The sequence below is a fragment of the Cimex lectularius genome, unplaced genomic scaffold (genome assembly GCF_000648675.2).
Source record: "Cimex lectularius strain Harlan isolate CLEC.00 unplaced genomic scaffold, Clec_2.1 scaffold282, whole genome shotgun sequence".
NCBI classification, from domain to species: Eukaryota; Metazoa; Arthropoda; class Insecta; order Hemiptera; family Cimicidae; genus Cimex; species Cimex lectularius.
Window position 1 is genome coordinate 535836 of NW_019392887.1, and position 21530 is coordinate 557365.

At 35.0% G+C, this 21530-nt stretch overlaps 1 protein-coding gene across 3 annotated transcripts; it reads right to left on the reverse strand.

Annotated features, from left to right (window-relative positions):
• Positions 1 to 3923: 3923 nt before the first annotated feature.
• On the reverse strand, positions 3924 to 21268 carry LOC106664182 (beta-galactoside alpha-2,6-sialyltransferase 2). 3 transcript variants are annotated; one of them, XM_014389639.2, is made up of 6 exons: positions 20939 to 21268; positions 20675 to 20832; positions 6393 to 6718; positions 6117 to 6316; positions 5883 to 6057; positions 3924 to 4411 (listed from the first exon to the last, which is right to left on the reverse strand). In XM_014389639.2, the coding sequence occupies exons 1-6, from the start codon at positions 21110 to 21112 to the stop codon at positions 4164 to 4166; spliced, it is 1281 nt and encodes a 426-aa protein (XP_014245125.1). In that variant the 5' UTR covers positions 21113 to 21268; the 3' UTR covers positions 3924 to 4163. The 3 variants fall into 3 exon arrangements, with proteins under 3 accessions (XP_014245125.1, XP_014245126.1, XP_014245124.1); XM_014389640.2 differs by having other exon boundaries at positions 6117 to 6301; positions 6381 to 6718; XM_014389638.2 differs by having other exon boundaries at positions 6381 to 6718.
• Between the last annotated feature and the right edge of the window lie 262 nt (positions 21269 to 21530).

Consider the following 21530-nt stretch of genomic DNA (forward strand, 5'->3'; position numbering starts at 1 on the left):
ACAGAGGAGTGGGTGGCATATATGTGCAGATTTGGGTATAAATCAAAAATCAATCATTAGTGTCTCCGTTAGTCATTAAAATGCAATTATGTTCTATCGAGATTTTTCTTATGTTTTTCCACGAACTGAAAAATTTAATAAATAAAATGGTCTGTCTTAAGTTAAAATGATCGTAGATTGTGGACTGTAAAGGAAAACAACTTACTGAACCTAGAAATATATGTAGCAACGTTGTAATTCTTGAATAAATGTTGTGATTATAGGGATCAGTTCCGCTACTTTCCCCGAAACAAAAATCCACAAACTTAACGTCTCACGTGCCAGTCGACTTAGACCAACGTTTTGTTGTGGCTTAAATCCGCATATAAACTTGCAATCCACTTTGCATAATTTATCGTAAAATATGCTTATTACTCTCAATAAATCCAATTGATTATTCCTTTTATCTAAGGTTTTTGGTTGAGATGAAAAGTTAGTGTCATAAGCGGGCACTAATTATTCATCTCAACCAAAAACCTTAGATAAAAAATAATTAATTAGAATAATTAATATGGTCAATTAGACCACTAAGCCAATATGGATTAACGGTCAATAAATTTAAATAAGATTTAAAAATTTCAAAACATATTGGTAATGGATTTTCCTGAATTTCTATTAGAAATGTACGAACGCATTGTGGTTAACTCATTAAATTCACTAATTTCGTGGTCCGCTTGACCAATTAATATATTATAATTAATTAAGGCTTTTAGTTGAGATAAAAAATTGCAAAATGGCAAAAAGGAGGGAACATTCAAAAGGTAGGGATGAGATGGGAAGTTAGTGTCCGAGTGGATCGAGGTCACGATAGCTAAAGTGGTAGAGCAGCGGCGTATCTAGCCGAAGGTCGTGGGTTCGAATCCCGTTCGTGACACTGACTTTTTTATCTCAACTAAAAACCTTAATTAATTATAATTGTGGTTGGTTAACTTTAACTAACATGTTATTTGCAAATTGCGATCATGTAGTTATGCTTATTTATTGTATAATGTATACTGAGAGGCAAAAAAAGACCACCCTAATATTTTCATAATATTATACAATCCCCCATTTATTACTTTACACCAATATTTGGTTTGTTTTAAAGGAATGGAAATAAATAAAATTTAGATAAAATCTCCCACTTTTGTTTACAATTGGATTGTGTAAATAAATTTTTGAACAGTATTTTTTCTTGGTTGGTTTTTTTAAAGCATCGTTCTAACTTATTAAATTCACTAGTTTCGTGGTCCGCTTGACCAATTAACATCTTTCAATTAATTAAGTTTTTAGTTGAGATGAAAAAGTCGTGATGATCGTGGGTTCGAATCCCACTCGTGACACTGACTTTTTCATCTCACCTAAAAACCTTAATTAATTGAAAGTCTTCTTTCTAACGTTCCGATGGTTTGGTTTTTTTTAAGTTGTACAACTTTTAAGTTTCAAATTTGTTCGAGTGATGATTTCAAGTAATGCAGGTTTGGCTAAAATCAAAGCATTGTTGTAACATGAAATCAGTCAAGCTTATGAGGCCAGGGTGCTTAACATTCCCTAAACAACTGTCCGAAGGGTCTTCCATCGCTACCAAGATGCTGGAGGTTACTGGCGGAGGCAGGGTTCAGGTCGCCAACGTGTCATATCAGAGGGTGTTTTATTGTTTCGAATGTGCTCCGTAATCGATATTTTACAGCTGTTGAGATCAAGCGACGACTTCAACAACCTGATTGTCAGTTTACGCACTGCAAGGCGAAGACTTTCAGAAGCTGGCTTACGTGTGAGGAGGCCTTCTATTGGTCCAGAATTTCTGACAAGGCAAAGAACAGCTCGGTTAAGTTTCGCAATCACTTCAATTGGTCTGCGAAAGACTCGACTTAAATCTTGTTTTCGTATGAATCAAAGTTTCGTTTGATATATCTTCTGACTGCTGATAGAGGGTTTGGAGAAAAACAAGAGAGCTATATTATATCCCCTCAACCTTTTCACTCCGGAGAAACTGTGAAGGTGGTGATGATTTAGGCAGGCTCTACGGAAGGTCGCACAAACTTGACTTTCATGGATGGTTCCTTAACAGCTGCGCGTGCATTGAAGATGGTTATCAGAAGTTGTTCCTTGTATGCTACTAATTGGCGATTTTATTTTTATGTATGACATTGCTAGGCCCCATACAACCCGTTCACATGCAATGTTTGAATGGCCAGCATGTAGTCCCGCCGAAACCACATTAAACAACTTTGGGACGAGTAGAGGGTAAAAGGGGGTTACCGAAGAGGGTAAAAAGTTGCCCAATGATGCCAGAGAATTTGCAAGAATTAAGAAAGGCACTGTTGGAGGGGAATGAAAATATTCCACAGCTTCAAAACAAACGCAAGAGGAGGAAATACTCCGTACTGATTTTTTAAAAAATTAATTACTTCATATATTTGTATCTACAACTGTACATGTATTATATACAACCAGCGATTGGATTTCAATTTATGTTTTGTGACATTTCGGGCGTACATTTAATAGAGAAAGCTATCCATTGGACCAATAAAATGATATTTATCATTTAAGAGGTCTCTTATATAATTTTCTCTTTTTTCTTATTTTTTCTCCATATTCTTTTCAGACGTTTAGGTGGTAGTGTTGGGCCTAATATGTTATTACTATATAATACTAATATGTTTTGATTGATGAAAAAACTGTTCGCATGTGAAGATCTCTATGAAGTGCGTTATTGTTTACGTAAAAGGGGCAGAAGCAATTAGTCTTAAAATTCTTGGATTGAAAACTTTGTAATCTTGGAATATTACGTAGATATCGAATAACTGGCCGATCCATAAGCTTGGCACCCATACATCCAAATAGGTTTGAGTAGGTATGTGTATGTCGTAAGTTTTGATTTTAATGGTAATTTTGATTGTTGAGTAGGTAATAAACCATTTTATATCTTTGTTGAGTGTCTGTTTTTTAAAATCGCGTGTGTGGATTACAAGTTAGTCTTCTATCAATGTAAGTCCTAAATTGTTAACTTTGTCGGATTGAGGATCAGGTCAATTGTATAAATATATACTACAAGTCTTACGGCGAAGTGTAAAAGTGATATGTTGTGACTTTGAGGGGTTAAAAGATTGCTCCACTTTTCAATTGTTGAATGTGGTGTAACATAAGTGAAGCTTGTGTAGAAAAGGGATGACTTTTTAATATGGCGGTGTCATCTGCATATGTGGCAGTAAGTGCATTCTCATTTGTGAGCATATCAGAAGTAAAAATTGTGAACAACAGCGGAGCGAGTATTGATCCTTGCGGCACACCTCTTCCATCTCAGAAGTCTCCTTACCCTGGTTTACTGAGAAAAATCTCTTTTTAAGGTATGATTGTATAATCAGATAATAGACCTGGGGTAAAAATAATTTTAATTGGTATAATAATCCCTCATGCCGTATTTTGTCGAAGGCTTGAAAAAAAAAAAAAAAAAAAACTAGAAACACTCCAGTCGCGTACAGTTTACGAGCATGAAGTAATAAAATCTGTAACTCTGTCAAGTTGATGAGTAAATTACTACTACTGAATTAAATATTATCTTCATTGTTTCTATAGCAACATTTCTGGTAAATTTGTTTTACTCAGTTTACTTTTTTATTTAGCCATATCTTATTTATTTATTTAAAAAATGTACAGTAAACAAACAAACAAAATAAAAATTATGTTTGCAAGTATTTACTAAAAACACGAGGAAACATTTTTGCCTCTCAGTGTAGCTTTCAACAGACTTCTAATTTTGGAAAATTTCATTACGAAATTGTTTTCTACAAATACAAACAGGCAGTTGATATGTAGTTGAAAATATTAAATTTACAAATTCTAATAAATTAATAAATATTCACTATTTTCAAAATAAATTTTATTACGTATAATTAATTAATTTTTACATGCTTGATTCTAGAGCATTTACAACGTAAAAAATAAGTTCGTTGTAATATTAAATTGTTGCCATACTTTTTTGTTCTATCACATACAAGTCGCTAACATTTAATAAAGACATTTTTTATACACCGATAAAATTTTACAAAGAATATTTATTGGGGGAAGACTGGTTTTTGGATTTTTTTTTCAAAATAAGGCTTCAGCACAATTCGTATTTTTTTAAGCTTGTTAAATTCCATTTAAGCTCCGCATTTGATGGAGTCGTAACCGGAAATGGTTATGAACCCGGTGTGATAAGTCGTAAAGTCGTCTTCTTCGTTCATGGCGAGAGAGAGGATTTTTTCAGCGGCCAAAGGATGCCAGACTCCAAAAGTGCAGGACGAATCCACCTCGTTGTCGAAATAATGACACCTGGGTGTCATTCGAAGCGACGGGATATATTCGAACAACCTTATTTTGCTGCAATGCGGAAGAAGCAAGGCGATACCTGAAAAAAAAATGTTTTTACATAGAAAATCAAATTAGTTAAACTTCAACATAAAAATCCAGCATTAAAAGTGGGAAACTGACAAAAACACCAAGCGATCAAGAATCAGCGGAAAAAGCCCGTTTTCACCAGTGCGTTGATACCACTCCGGCCATAATTCACCGGGAAAAGTTGGTAAAAAAATAATTCCCACCGGAAGATAGAGATTACGGGTTTCCCACTGGAATAATTTTTAGTCCAGCCCTTGGCTGTCTTTGTTGTTTATGTTAACAAGTGCAGTTTAGAGTCTAACGTTATACCCGGGTAAAGTTATACAGGATTTTGAGGTCATTTAGTGGCCCAATAAACCCTGGACTCATCAGATCGTTTCGCTTTGCTCGCACTGCAATCGGTGGTGCTCAAAGCTCGTCGCTGGTCGTAAACTTTTTTTTTGTCACACTCAATTCTCTTGCAAATTTACAAAAGAATACTCACGCTCAAAACTGTTATTCTTTAATCACTTTTCCACCTTTATATGTAATTACAAAATTAACACTAGAACAGCGGTACAAAGGTAGAGAAAACAAACATTCTTTCAATAGCGACTCACTTAAGAACATCAAAACTGCACCCGCTCTGTTTTTTAATAATCACAAACTTCAAGAGACACGGCCATGTATACTTCACTCTGTACGATGAGGTTGGATAATTAGAAAACAGTGTAGACATTTATGACTTTTGACTGAAATCTTTGAGTACAATAGCAGTTAGGATGGGATCCATTATTTGATCCAATAAGTTTACATAGATTTATCATAACACAAATCTATATTTTATTGTTTAGAAATCTGAACAGATATTGGCAGGAAGAATACAAACAGAGGAACAGGTCCTCGGTTGGCATAAAGTGTCAAATTTTCAGATCTGATAAAAAGCCGTAAACTTAATGAATAACTTTCAATTAATGAATTTTTAATTAATAAATAAAGTCAGGGTTACGAGCGAGTTCGAATCTCACCCGTGACACTGACTTTTTCATCTCAACTAAAAACCTTAATTAATTGAAAGACTTCTTTCTAACGTTCCGATGGTTTGACTTTTTTTAAGTTGTACAACTTTTAAGTTTCAAATTTGTTCGAGTGATGATTTCAAGTGATGCAGGTTTGGCTAAAATCAAAGCATTGTTGTAACATGAAATCAGTCAAGCTTATGTGGTCGTCATGATTCACATTCATATGCATATCTCAAGGGTTGACCCTTAGACCCTCGTTCTTTAGTGCTTTTATTATTTCTCTGAAACTCTATTAGTAATTAACCGGTGTTAAATGAAATAGTTAATGAATTTTTATCAGAAGACTGAAAAAACTGAATAGATGTTACTAAATTTTTGTCTTATTGTCGGTGTTTTTTAGGATTTTTTTTTCTTAAAATTTATTCTTAAAATATAATTTATAATTATACCTATGGAAACAAAAAATGTGTAATATATTACCTAAAAACCCTGATGAAGGTGGATTTCGTCGGATCCTGACTGACGTATGAGCTTGGATGAAGTCCCACAGCGTCCAGAGTATCCTCGGATCGAGTAGGTGCAAATTCGTCTTCGGCTTCGCTCTCCTGTGCTTCACATAAGGTGTGAAAACATCGAAGTCTGGCTTGTTTTTCCACTGTAAACAAAATCATTTGTTCATTGTAAAATGACAAAACGTAAAATTTCGACGTTTACCTGTGTTAAAGTTGAAGTGTAGTTACACGGGTCCCATACCAGTATTTTTATACCGCTGTACATCTTGTTCTTTAAAAACTTGAAGTGTTTTTTAGAGACAACTTGAGAGTTTAATATTCTAATTGTTGTTTTTCGACCGACGTCTTTTTCATACCCTATAGTCGGAGCGTGGTTAAACCTGAGAACTAAATCGTGACTATCTGCGGTAAAAATCAAACTGATGAGGTCATTCGGGAAGATAAGTGATAAAAGGATCCAACTTACCGATTAATTTACCTAAATTTGAGCCGTTTAGCGCCCCCGAGTTGGAGACTATTGCACAGTTATTGTAATGTTCGTAGTCCTCGATCAGTTTGGTCTTTGGTACAGCAAATCTGACCGGGGAGGACTGAAAGGCACTCTCTTTCCCTGTAATTGTTGGAACGTACGGAACAGTTTTATTAAATCTACAAAGAAGCTGGTGAGGGGGGATGTTGGAAGATTTCTGCAGCCCGTGGTATTCCACGTTGTACGGGTTGTCGATTTTTGTTTTGAACACGTTGCTCTCGTCGTGCAATACGCTCCTTAGCCGTATGATTAATCTATTTTTAAATGCCGCTATTCTGTTATAGAACAAAAACAAACAAAAGTCAACATTATTAAAAAAAATGCTTTGGCACAGGAACAAATGTATTGTCCAAGGAGAAGGAAAACATGAGGTGAACTTTATTTAAAAGTTTGAGGTTGCAATTTCTCAATTTGGACGTGTGTGGAGTTAAGAAAACGAGTTACTAACTTCGTAACATTTAGTAACAAGCGTATAGCCGTAACAAACATTTTCAATTTGGTTCAAATTCGATTCGGTCAAGAATACTTATTTAAAAAGTCAATAAAAAATCGACGATACGTGTTTTCATCAATCAACTTTGATTTGAATAGGAGTAGGTTGAGTGTCAGCCATCCATTTATTCAAGATTGATCGTTTGAAGGTTTTCTGATGATGCCCTAGTAGAAAATAGTAATATATTCTACTTTCAAGAAAAAAAATTGTCGTAAATATTTTTTTAATTTTACAAATTTAATATTATACGATACACCGACCTGGCATGTAGTTACATCGTTTATATTAAACTTTTTATTAGTTCTTTTTCTTTTTGTTTGAATCAGGCACACAAGAAAAGAAAATAAGTTTGACTACGTTATACTGTATCAAATACTTCAAAGAATTATTTTTTATTTCATTTTGCTTATTTATTGTGATTTAATTTGTAAATTTTATCTAATTTCTTGACTTTTCCAAAGTCTTTGATTCCATCGCCCACTGATGACCTATCCAAACTAGTATCCTATTCCTTCTTCAATAATACTTTTCGTTGGTTCCACTCCTATCTCATCAATCGTCTCCTATTCCCAACGGACGTACATCCTCCTTCCTCCTATTAAAATCTGGCGTTCCCCAAGGCTGTAGCATCTCACCCATCCTTTTTAGTATATACATTAACGGCCTCTCCAACTCCATCAAGAACTGTAACTACCACCATTATGCAGACTTCCAAATTTACCTTTGGTTCTATCCCTCAGACCTACATTTGGCCATCCTAAAGATCTAGCATCGATTATCTGGAGGGTTGTTTGATTGTATATAATGCATTTTTGTGTCCCTAAAGGGTGTTGAGAGTGAATGTAATTTTTTGCGTGAATGTTTAGTGTGAGAGGTCTGATGGGGGAACATTGAATACCCCCCCTAAATCATTTATACAATAGGTGTAATATCGGGAACTCCGGTAGCCTAATTGAATAAATGGTAAATAAGAAAGAATATATTTAAGAATGCGTGAGAGAATGAATGGGTTTGGTTTTAGGAACTGATTATTTCGGGGGCTGAAATAACCTAGCGCTTGAATGCCCCTGGAGCCAACTTCGGCGGTTGGACGGATAATACGGAAGACCGATCCAAGACAACACTCGAGGTGTCGTAAATAGTACAATAAGGAATGTCGAAATTAACTGTGGACTGGGAGAAGTGGCTTCGACAGGCTAAACTCTGTACATGTGGACGTATGTACAGACATTGCTTCCCGGATACTCTGTCGTCCTTACAAGGATTACAAGGACAATGAGGATCTTTAACGTCCGCACCTGGCACGTAGGCCTTATCGGACGTTTTGATTCTCGAGATGAGAGCTGACGCATACGACAGAAGTGTGTTACTGCCGCAGCATTGGTGTAGAGGCCATGCAGCCCCGAGGTGCCAAGACAAACCTCGATCTTTGCTTGCCCATTCCGAGTGGTCGGGTATGCATTAAGCATCAGACCGTATGCCGCGCGCAAAGAATACATCAGCCTGGTTTCCCGCGCACTCCCTAGGTAGAGAAGGCCAATCTATCTCTCAGAGCCATCAGCCCAGAGCCTCTGATTGTCTCGAATGTAAGATGCCAACATCGACTTTATCACCCGGTTTACTCGTTCTGTCGGGTTAGCCTGCGAGTGGTATAGCGCCGTGTACCATGTCTTCATTCCGTATTCCGACATTTTGGTAGTAAACTTTCGTCCACGGTACTGAACCCCGTTATCGCAGATGACTACCCGTGGCACCCCAAAGGCGAGAAACATTTTTTCTTCAATATGGTCTGCCACATTTTTCGATGTCGCCTTCCTGAGTGGGATGAGGACCGTGTACTTCGAAAAGTAGTCGGAAATTAATAGCAGTAATCGATTCTGACGCGTTGATAGGGGCAGGGGTCCCATCAGATCCGTGGTGACCACCTCCCACGGTTTGGTTGCGACTCTCCGCCTCCCCATCCAGCCGGCTGGTGGTTTTTGTAGTGGCTTCATTGACAGACAAACCTCACACCAGGAGACATACCTGGACACATCCGATGCCATACCCGGCCAATAAAACGCTTCTGGATCCTCCGGAGGGTCTTGAAGGTCCCCACCATTATTTTGCGCCCGGACACCCCCCTTGTAACCAAGGGTTGGGAGGGGTCGCAGGAAAGAGTGAAGGAACTGGACTGAGAGAGGAAGGTGGATGAGGACACGAGGTGCATCTTTTCAGAGCCCCGAGCCTTAACCACATTATACCACCGGTCGTGGACCTATATACAGACATAAGTTTCCTGCATACTCGGTCGCCTTAAAAGGACAATGAGGATCTTTAACGTCCGCACCTGCACATAGGCCTTATTGGACGTTTTGATTCTCAGAGCTGACGAAGAGAGCTGACGCACCTCCGCATACGAAAGGATTGTGTTACTGCCGCAGCATTGGTGTAGAGGCCGCCCAGCTCCGAGGGGCAAGACAAACTCGCTCTCCGCTTGCCCATTCCAAGTGGCCGAGCCTGAATTAAACATCAGACCGTATGCCGAGCGAAAAATGGCTACCTAAGCCCAAGTACATCAGCCTGGTCTCCCGCGCACTCCCTATATAGAGAAGGCCAATCTATCTCCCAGAGTATTGGGGCTCCTCTAGCGTTGAAACCTCAGGATCCGCTCTGGCCGTGGTTTCGTTTAAAGTGGAATTTCTAACCACCCCTAGAGGAGCACCGCCTACGGTAAATCCTCCCATCGAGCTCAGCCTACATTCGAGGAACGCCATAGCCTTACGCCTTCGGTGTCCCACAAGGCAACAACGACGGTCATATGCACAGCTGTGCAAAGCATACCCGAGTAGGAGCAACCGAATCACTACCCGCTCCCAACCGCTACTACTCATGCATTCGAGGGACTATCCAGCATAATCATCGCGTCATCCACGCCTATACCCTGCCGTCCGATCCTCCCCGAGGCCGACACGAGTACAGCTTGTGCTTTAGAGAGGTTGCCAAGCCCTCTAGGCGACACCATTATTTTTGCGCCTGGATACCCCCCTTGTAACCAAGGGTTGGGAGGGGGTCATAGAATAGAATGAAAGAACCTGGATTGAGAAAGGGCCGTGGATGAGGACTCCAGGTGAGCGTTTCGGGGTCTCGAGCCTCAACCACACTATACCACCCGTCGTCGCCGTAGGGGCCACAGCTCCGAGGGTGGTTGCGTATGTACAGACAAGTGCATGTTATAGTTTATATAAATCATTAATCGGTAATTCTTGTCATACAGAATGGCTTATTGTCCAACTACCTGTTGTGTGTCGCAGACCAGGGGTCAAACCACTTAACAACACTGTTTCCATATTTTTCACAATTAAAAGTCCATTGGCTATGTGAAAATGGAACAGACTACTAGCGTGGAAAATACGTATTGGACGCTCTAATAACTCAGCCACCGTGGTCCCCCACGAAATTATTATTAAAATAAGACTAATTAATTGTAAGTCAGTATTACTTTTATTTATATATATATGTGCACTTATATGTGCAAACCGTAGGAACGAACTACAACAGGGAATTATTGTATAATAGACCTGATTTTTGCATTAAGTACTAATGAAAGTTGGTCTTTAAGGGTAAAATGAATATTGTTACAAGGTACATACAAATCGAAAAAATTCTACGATAAAATTTAGTTTTTCAAAAATTTTGGCCATTTAATTCATGGCTTATGCGATTATGTCTAACAAATAAAAAAAAAATACATAAGGGATGATTTAGATTTTCTGTACGCAGAAATATGTAAAATTTAAATAATGTAAGAATAAAATGGAAATATTGAAATATCAATGAAGAATTTCAAAAATTCTCTACGCTTTGACGAAACTTCCTATAGGTTGTAAAATTTAAAAACATTGAAATGGTATGAGAATGGTATTTCCAGGATTCACTTTTTTTCAGAGGCGAGGGAGGGATGTAAAATACTCTATGAAAAAAATGTACGTACAAAGCATACCGTTTCAAATTCGCCTCAAATTTTTGAAATTTTTCAAAGGTCTTTCAATATTTAGATTTTAAAGTTTGTACCAACTAAACGGCTATCAGTTGAACTGTAATTGTTCACTGTATGACTACTATTTCAGAAAATTTAACTATCATTAAAAAAAATTTCAATTTTGATTAAAAAATACGTTTTGTAACATTATGTTTTTAAAGATACTTGTCAATTACTTGCAGTTTGAATTTTGTAGCGAGATCAGGCAAACCTGCAATAAATTTTAATTTTTAATTATTTAATTTTAAATTTTGATTATTTTTAATTTTTTCACATCCTACATGTATTTGTAAAAGTTAAAAATGTTTATAAATCCCAGGCCCTGAAGATGATCTCGATAAAGTTTGAAACGTTGGCACGATAAAGAAAATGTTTTCTAAAATCTACGTCACACAAGACCGCATCTCACGATCTCCGAATAATAATAAATTTTAAATCAAAATCTTTATAAGTGTTACTACACAGCAAAATCAATGAAAATACATAGCAAAAAATTTAAAATGGTTTTAATCTTATGTTTAATTAGATGAAGATTTGTTGGATTCAATGTGGATGACAAAAATATTGCTTTTTGTTTGCCCGTTGATTCGACCGTACATTTTCCTATTTAGAGAACGGGCATGAGCTTTTTTCCCAGTCATACAATTCGACCATTCCTTCTAAACCCGTAAATTATTGGCCATGGAAAATTAAAACGAAATCGCCAGATTTATGGTTGTTCAAACAAATATTTTTGACTAAGAGGCGAACTGCCAGGTCTGGTCATTTCTTTCTGATAAAAAGAATTTGAATTGGCTCAGTCCAGATGTTGGCTTTGTCCATAACGTTTTCACGATTTACGCAAGTAGGGGAAAGTATTGTCACTCCGCCAAAAGGTATGCCTGCATTGGAATCCTAAAATTTAGGTCAATTAATTTTCTTCTTTAAAAAACAGACCTATGAGTTATTTTGATTATATTTTAAATACAGGAGAACAAGCTTTTCCTAAATTAGTTTTTAATGAAATAACATTAAGGTCGCTTTAATTAAGGGTGATGTCCTTAGGGCTGACTATTCAGTGAAAAGATAGGGAAAGATTTTCTACACAAAAATACGAGGATTCTATTCGAAGGCTGCTAAAGTTGCAACCTGGATAAATCGCTAATTAAACTCGACCAGCGTTTGTAAAAAATCCGAAAGATACTATAGTTACTAAAAGAAGAATCTCGAAAGTATGAAAGCTCTAAAATATAATAGTGAAGATCGTACTGATTGGTGTAATATATACATAAATGAATCAATAATTTTTTGTCCAGACATTCCTGGTCAAATATATTTTTATTATTAGAGATAATATCTGTACATTTATCATCATGTATTTAATAATAATAATTTGCTGCGAATTATTTCTTAAGACATTGATCTTATGGTCTTCCGGGCCGGACATGGTTTAGAATATATTGGGCTGGCCATATTTTATTAAAACTTGCTATGCTTAGAATGTTACGCGTATTTCGTACTAATGCCCGAATTTTTCAGAATAAAAAATATAGACCGAGTGTGTAGTGTTTAGTGACCGTTAGCCAATGATTATTTGGAGATCGTGAGGTGCGGTCTGGTGTGATGTAGGTTTTAGAAAAATATTTTCTTTATCGTGCCAGCGTTTCGATCTTTACTGAGAACATCTTCAGGGCTCAAAGTGTTTGTTTTATGAGTAGATATCATTCTTGTTTGTCGTGTTGAGAGTGACTCACAAGAATGACACATCTACACGGAAAACAAACACTTTGAGCCATGAAGATGATCTCAACAAAGATCGAAACGTTGGCATGATAAAGAAAATGTTTTTCTAAACCCTACGTCAGACCAGACCAATTTCCTTTTTTCAATTTAATTTTTAGAGAGAATCAAAATCATAATTCCATTGAAATTTTTTAATTTAATTTAATGCCCATTTAGTATGTAATGCTTAAGAAGTTTACAAACAGCTAGAAGGTCAAGGAAGAAAGACCCAAACGTTTTGCCACCTTCATCTTCTTATTGAAAAATTAACGGGGATTTCAACGGTGCTTATAGATTTTAAGAGAAATGTTTAGATTAAAAGATATCACGATTTTCCGACGCCAGGACGTGATATCTTTCAAAATCGATAAAAAGCGAAATTACTCTGAAATGGTTGAGAATCGGACCATGGTCAATATGAACTTTTTTGTTCATTTTAGGGTGAAGAATCTACTGGAGAAGTTTGTAGCACGAGTAGCAATTCACCCTGTATATATAATATATATATATTATATATATTACATGTTTCAAGTTTTTTTCAAGTTCCTGATTACACTACTGCATAACGGTTTAATGTTTCGGTCCTCCGGGCCGGATATATATATTTGTTAATATGACTAGGAATAACTTACTACTACCTTTATATCAAGTGTAATTAATACTTGATCTATTCTGTCCATTTTTTTAAAAGACAAACATAGAAATATATATTTACATTAGCTAAATTTCCAACTATTTCTATGATTATATGCAATTAAATACATGAATATGATTTTTTCTACACTTTTAATTCTATGACTTGTGTGTATTTAGTATTCATTGGTCCTCCGGGATGGATTTACGGTACATTATATTTATTAGATACATTTTTTAACTATTCTTGTAATCGTTCGAAGTGTTTACTGATTTAGTTTTGATTGTTCAAATTCTGACAGTTTAACTGTTTGGTCCTCCGGGCTGGATATTTTTTTGGTTACTGTCAATCTACTATTGGGCGTTATGCATTAACTGTAATTCGTACTTGATCTAATATGTGATTTTTTTGTTTTTGTTTTGAAAGATATATCGCATAAATTTACTTTATCTAAAGTTATATCTAATTGAAATATTTCAATGTGTTTTTACCATACTTATCATCGTATGACTTGTGTAGTTTTAGCATTGACTCTAGGACAGCTAGAGTATTTTATTCCTGTCAGGTTTTTTATGTAGTAGTTTAAATTCTGCATTTTAAAATGTGTTTTTATATGTATAATTTCTATATTTAAATGTTATGTGTCTGTTTAAACATACATATCACTTGACGAAAATAAAAAGGAAATATTTCCGTTGAGATGAAAATGAACAGATCTTAATGGCTTAAAAATTAATATTTAATTTAACTCAGTTATTACTTGAAAGTAGTTTCATGGCGACAACAGGCGTACCAGGTATGATCGATTTTAAAGGAAACTGTGTCAACACTGCATCAACCCTCGAACCCTCAGCGATCAACATAGTTTCAATTGAAAAAATTCGGTTTTGAATTCCGATTGTAATATAATATGCAAGTCGGTGTTAAATAAATTATTTCCTCCCCCCCTGAAAATTTTTAGTTTTAGAGCCAGTACCATGTGGCAATTTGTGATTGATTTACATCAGCGTGACATCCTGCCAACCGTTAATCCAATCACTGTCGTCATTTTATTCGGAAAAAATGTAAACTCGTATCGAACTCGATGCGATAATTGATGGTGATAGATTTTGAAAGTTAATTACCTAAAATATCAATTCCTGTCGCCGGTTTGTCTCGGAATTGAGATTTAGACAGCGACAACCGACGGCCCATGGTAAACTTGATTAATCTGCTGTCGTCAATTTATCAACTAACCGACTGCAAAATGAAATAATTTTTCTAATCCGGTTAATTAGTATTTCAAGCTTAAAAACTCAGCCTAAATAGAAACAGTGCTTATTTCCATTCTGAATTTTAATTTAATTAACTAAAACGGAATGAGAGCATAGCTTTAAATATTGTGTGGTGATTAGTGACCGTTAGTCTATGATTATTCGGAAATCGTGAGATGAGGTCTGGTGTGACGTAGGTTTCAGAAACACATTTTCTTTATCGAGCCAACGTTTCGATCTTTATTGAGATCATCTTCAGGGCCTGGGATTTACAAACATTGTTTAAATTTAACAAATACATATAGGGTGTGGAAAAAGTATATTTATCAATGCAAAATATATTTTTTATATTCAAACAAAGTATTTCAACTCACTCAAAGTGTTTGTCTTCTGTGTAATTGAGCCATTCTTGCGTGTCGTGTTGAGAGTGCCAGTGAGATATTGCTGTTTTATGTTTATATACGTTGGATTTTGAAGGGGTTGGGAAGGAAGTCGGTATAGAAAGACATTTTTGTATTACGAGTCGGCTTCTTTGAGATGAAAAGAGCGTACGATGGGAAAAACGTTTGGTTAGGGTTCGGCCAGAATAATATTTAATAAAATATTTAATAAAATCTATTTGAAAATTCGTTTATTACATTTTTAAGCGTTATTATACTCTTTATGTATTACAGAGAACGTTCCCAGCGAGATCACGCTGATAATAAAAACAATAAATCTTTTAGTTAAACTGGAGTAAATAAAGTTATCAGTTGTGGAGGTGGAGTAATGCGTGTAATCCGGTAAGTCCACTGACCCACTCGTGGTTAATTAAAAATTAGTAATACATACGTGTTATTTTACACGGTTTAGTTTCTCATAAAATTCTTCCCCCTTCTATTTATCTCTTATTAAACTATTTGTTAATGTATTGGTGTAAATTTATGTTCAAATAAAAAATAAATTCATAATTATAAAAAAAAACAAATACCTAACACAAACTTGCACATAATTTATGCAGATTTATAATACAACAGAAGTAATGTTAAATTCATATATTCAAACTTGACCTGCTCAAACTCACATTCATACTAATAAATTCATTCTCAATATACCGACAAAATAATCACAAAATAGATGTTCATCAAGTCTATATACAATAAAATCTTGCCCCATACATGGAAAAATGTAACTATCAATTCATTAAAAAAATCAGGTAAAATTTGCATTTGTCCTGATTTCCCGGTAATAAGGGAAAAGAAGCAATATTATGATTAAGTAATTAATCTGTTTTTATGTAAGGTTTTGGTACGGATGAAAAGTTGGTGTCACCAGCGGGATTCGAACCCACGACCTTCGGCTCAATACGCATCTGCTTTAACCAGTCACGATAGCTCAAGTGGTTAGAGCTAGAGGTTCGAATCCCGCTCTTGGCACTAACTTTTCATTCCGACCAAAACCTTACATAAAAACATATTAATTAATTGAATGAAGTAATACGGTCGATCAGTCCACTAAGTATAATGGATTATGATTAAGGTATGGAGTCGGAGTTATTTTTTCCGAATTACCTTTTGAGCGTTGAAGAATCACAGTTAACAAGTTCAACTCCAGTTTGTTGCAAAAATCTCACTTTATTTATGCAGTTTTATAATAAAATAGAAATACAAATGATTAAATACATTCATTAAAACTTGGCCCTCTCACACTACACATCATGATAAATTCAATCTTATTATGCAGAAAAAATACGAAACTAGATGGCTATAAATTATATACTATAAAACCTATATTTCTTCCGAAAATACCACCCAAATATTCGCTGACGTCAAGCACAGTTCTCATATCGAATGGCATTACTACTCTATATGGAGCCAGAGAATTATGTGAGACACAAGGAACAACCTTATTTAAATGACGGACTTCTACTTTTCAATCAAACCTCTCTTATGTTTAAACTTCGCATGGCCTATTCTTATTCGGATTAATATGAACCCTTTATTATTAATTAATATACTACATTATAAAAAAAAATTGTATATGGACATGAAAAATTTTCAATATCTACTTCTTTTGTGTTGTAATTGATTACACTCTTATAAATTTTTTTTTTTGGTCCTCTGGGGCGGATAAAATATTTTCGTCCTGTACGTTTGTGTTTTTTGTTTGTGTAGTAGTCTGTGTACATTCGTGCAAAATGTATTTTTATGCATATTATTTGTTTAATTTATAGTTATACGTTTCTACAAAACAAATCAGCACTTTTTCTTTTTTGGTAGGCTTAACCGTAGAAAAAGCAGACATCTATGAATTTATAAATGATTGAATCTCAAACTACGATGAAGGAAGTGACTTTGTAAACAGTTACTTTTTCGTACTTAAAATCACGGTTAATCGTCATCATTATCACGAGAAATTCTAATCATTTTACGATTTGTTATTAAGTCATTGATAAAAGCATAATTTTTTAATAATGTGATAATTAATACAATACTACAAAATAATAGATTTTTTATATTGATGAACATCATGATTATTAATTATTAATAATTATTATTATTAAATTATTCAGAAATCGTGAGATGCGGTCTGGTGTGATGTAGGTTTCAGAAAAACATTTTCTTTATCGTGCCAACGTTTCGATCTTTATTGAGATCATCTTCAGGGCCTGGGATTTACAAACATTGTTTACATTTAACAAATACATTTAGGAAAAGTGAATTTATGGAATGCAAAATATATTTTTTATATTCAACCAAAGTATTTTTACGTATGTACGTATGTATGTATGTATGTTTTTACGTACGTATTATGTATGTTCTACTTGTATACTCATGTATGTATGTACGAAACAATAAGTGACCAACAGATTAAAATCTTCTTCCCATTTTGCTGAATTATTGAATTTCTAACATATTTCTAAGACTAGAGAAGGTTGCTTTATTTTATCAGTTATCAGCTTTGGTCATGGCTTATAGTTCCATTCGATTTCAGACGATTACCGTCAGACGACAACCTTGTCCAAACCTGACCCATCTAGTCCCATAAAAGTAAGGATTGAGGTTGACAGCATTGGAGACATGAAACTGCACATCGGTAACCTCCTAAGAGGACGAGCTGTTATGGGTAATGATGCATTATATCAGGAGTGCTCAAACGGTCGATCGCGAGTGCTTTTTGAGTAGATCTCGAGAAGAAAAAAATTTTTAATAAGTAGGTAGGTAACTAAACTACAAAAATGTATTACGTAATAAAATAACACTGCTTGCGGCAAAAGGTGGCTTTATCAAAGGAACGCGCGGCACTTGTCAAAGAAAAGCCGCGTTGTTTCTAGACTAGTAGACAGTACAGTCTAGTCTAGAAACAACGAGAGACAGTACAGTCTAGTTTCGGGCGGCGCGTTTGACGGGAACATTCGAGACTTTCGTTCACGCCGATATAAATGTTGTGCCTGCAGGAATTGGAGTCATTCTGAATTGTAACTTGATGGCGATACTACGTCGATACAAAGTTTATTATTAAATAGTGGAAAATGAGTNATAAACTCGCAATTTTGAATAACTATGAGTTTTTTCATTGATATTGTAGAGAAGAACCTAACTAAACCTAACCCAAACCTTGACTAAAATAATGTACCTATATTGTGCAGAAAGCTAATATCTATATATGCTACGGTACACCCTACCTAGGTAGGTAGGGTGTATCGTGTATGTACGACAACCCTGCATCACACACACTTGCAGCCTCTCAGAGTCGATCGTAAGTAGTCTAAAAATATTGAGGTAGATCGCCAGCAGTTCAAGTTTGTGCACCCCTGCATTATATTAAAACTTAATATACTAGTTTTACGACATGAAGGCTAAAAATGTTCAATAATTATTCAGAAATCGTGAGATGCGGTCTGGTGTGAGGTAGGTTTCAGAAAAACATTTTCTTTATCGTGCCAACGTTTCGATCTTTATTGCGATCATCTTCAGGGCCTGAGATTTACAAATATTTTTTACATTTAACAAATACATTTAGGATGTGGAAAAGTGAATTTATACAATGCAAATCCCAGGCCCTGAAGATGACCTCAATAAAGATCGAAACGTTGGCACGATAAAGAAAATGTTTTTCTGAAACCTACATCACACCAGATCGCATCTCTCGATTTCTGACTAATTATCGATTAACGGTCTCTAATTACCACAAATTATTATTAAATACATTTTAAAGAAAACCTACTTGTACTTTCTGTTATTGTGCTGAAAGGAAAAAAAAACCATGATTTTCTAAATGATTTTTGTTGTGTATTTCAAGAAAAAATAACCCTATTAAAAGGCGCATAAGCTTCTTAATAAAGTTAATATTGTTTAAAAAATAAGTTGTTTTAAGAAAGTACAAATCCCAGACAGGTTGAAAATAAATTCAAAGCCACTACTTAATTCAGTAACTTGGGTCTTTCAAATGTCATTTATTCCTCTTCTGAAGCGGAAAAACGCAATATCACAATCTTTTCATTCTTAATCGAATTCTATTTTTTATATAGTTTTGAATTTTTTACCAACTTTAACTAATTAAAGAACAATTATTTGAAAAGGAAATTAAATATAAAAAATTTGAAATGTAAATAGTCTTTAGATTTAAAAAAGGGAAAAAATCTTAGGTCGTCATATTATTTCATTATCTTAACCAAATATTTAATGTACATAATTAATGAAATACCTTTTAATAATTCAACAGAAATAAGTTAATTTTAGAAGATGGAATTAAATTACGACGAATTATTCAATTATTATCATGTCAAAGAAACCCCTCTGTCCAGAAATTTAATTATATTAAAAAAGAATCGTGAATATAATGTTAATTAGTTTATAACGAAATTAAAGATATGGGAAGAAAAAAATCGAAATTTTTATAGTTTCGACGATGATTTTTTGGGGGCGTCAATTAAAATTGTAAATACATTATATATAAAGAATAAACGAATAATAGATTAAGCTATTTAAAAAGGAAGAATTTGGAGGTTTTATAACTAATACTGAGTAATTAGCTGATTTAAATTGTCCTGCCATCTTTATAAATTTTTCCTATAATTGGACATTTTTATTATATTAACGTTTGTGCTTTGGTTTCCAAATAAAAATGGGAGATGAGTACGACAAAAATGTGAAAAATGTAAAACGACAAAATTATTTATATATTAAAAGTAATCTAATATTTGGCTTGTCTTGCGAATTGTATAAGTTTATGACATAATTTTATTTTTTAACAATTTCAGTGAAGATACTTTAGATTTTCGTTTTTTAACATTAAAAAAATCATACGGGAATTATATACATGTCACATACGTAGCAGGATAGCGGCAAGAAAATTAGGTAAAATTTGCATAAATTTTTCCATACGTCCATGGAATAAGAAATAGGAAGAAAAACTAGGGAATAAGGATTCGAGTCGGCAACCAGACTAAAAAAAATTTGAGAGTACATACTGAATAAAATCTAACCCGAATAGGACAGGAAGAGCTAAATGATCGGAAATGACTAAAATTAAACCAAAAATTCGAGAGTACATATTGAAAAAAATCTAAATCTAAACGAAGGCAGTTCTATACGATGGGAAACGACCAAAATACAAAAAGGCTTAAAAAAAGATTAGAATACCTACTGGAAAAAATTTAATAGGAAGACCTAAACGTCAGAAATGAAAAAAAATATTGAAAGTACTCACTGAAAAAAATCTACCCGGAATAAGTCAGATAGTTCTAAACAATCGGAAATGACCTATATAGAAAAAAATTCGAAAATACATACAGGAAAATTGTAACCGGAATAGGATAGGAAGATTAAGAAACGTCCAAAATTCTCAAACCTTTTTGTTTAAATAAAAATTAACTTTTTTAAAAGATGTTGCTTTGCCGCAAGTTTCACTTGAGAATTTGTTCATGGCAATATAGAACATGTCACTAGGTGGAACGATAGTAGCTGTCAGTGCCATAAAAAAATGGGGTAAAATTTGCATTAATTAGTCCGGACGTCTAGCTAATAATGGTCGAGATGAAAAGTTAGGATTAAGGATTAAAGTCGGATTTATTTTTTGCTGAAATACCTTTTGGTCGTTGAAGAATCACAGTTAACGCAGTTCGACTCTAGTTTGTTATGATGACTTTTAAATCTGGGCTTCGGCCGTTGTTTGGCGGCTGGTGTCGTAACTTGTTTCAACACCGCTTGTCTCTGCATGTGCAAAATTTCCATCGGCATCTTCTCCTGCAAATGACAACCGGTTTTCTTCGAATATTTCATTCAGGAAACAAATTGGGTTTGTATATTTGATAATAGTTGGATCGTCCTATTTGTTTTTATCTGGACTTACGTGATAGTAGTCGACCAACGGCCTATGGTCGATCTTGTGCAGTTCGTTTTCCGCCGTCTGCTGTCTTTTCGTCATGTAATGCCAGTACTGCGACCACAGCAGGTAGATGTACCCGCACATTCCGAAAAATACAAGGTTTATAAATATCCATACCGAAACGGCAATCGCTCTCATTTTTGTCTATTTGAAAGTGACGGAGCGAGGGAAATGAGGTTGATATTTTAAAATGCGGACTTGATCCATGATCGTTTTTATTTTATTTTTTCAAAAATGGTCCTCGACACGGACGACGATGGAGACGTTCGAGTTGAGGGAGAGAGGTTCGTTCGGTTCGAGCTTCCCCTTAGAACTATCCGAGTGTGCTGAAAGCTTAGCCCACTCGGCTGCAATTTATTGATTTCCCGGCTGGACCCGTCCCCTGGAGCACTCTTGTGGGCAAAAGACGAGCTTTTTTCATGATTGGATCAACTCAAATTTCAAACTTTGTTCTATCAAGTTCATCAACAAAGACACACCAGCTTTTGTCCTCTATTATGTATAATTTAGTATTGTTTGGCATATGCATTTTTGAAGTACTGAAAACTATGTAAAA

What these genes read in the sequence shown, in the direction of transcription:
- LOC106664182 (XM_014389638.2), bottom strand. Translation starts at nt 21,112, where the DNA reads ATGAGAGCGATTGCCGTTTCGGTATGGATATTTATAAACCTTGTATTT. An exon ending in CGTTGGTCGACTACTATCAC is followed by an intron (nt 20,833 to 20,938) that starts GTAAGTCCAGAT and finishes TGTCATTTGCAG; the next exon opens with GAGAAGATGCCGATGGAAAT. An exon ending in ACCTTCATCAGGGTTTTTAG is followed by an intron (nt 4,412 to 5,882) that starts GTAATATATTAC and finishes TTTTTTTTTCAG; the next exon opens with GTATCGCCTTGCTTCTTCCG.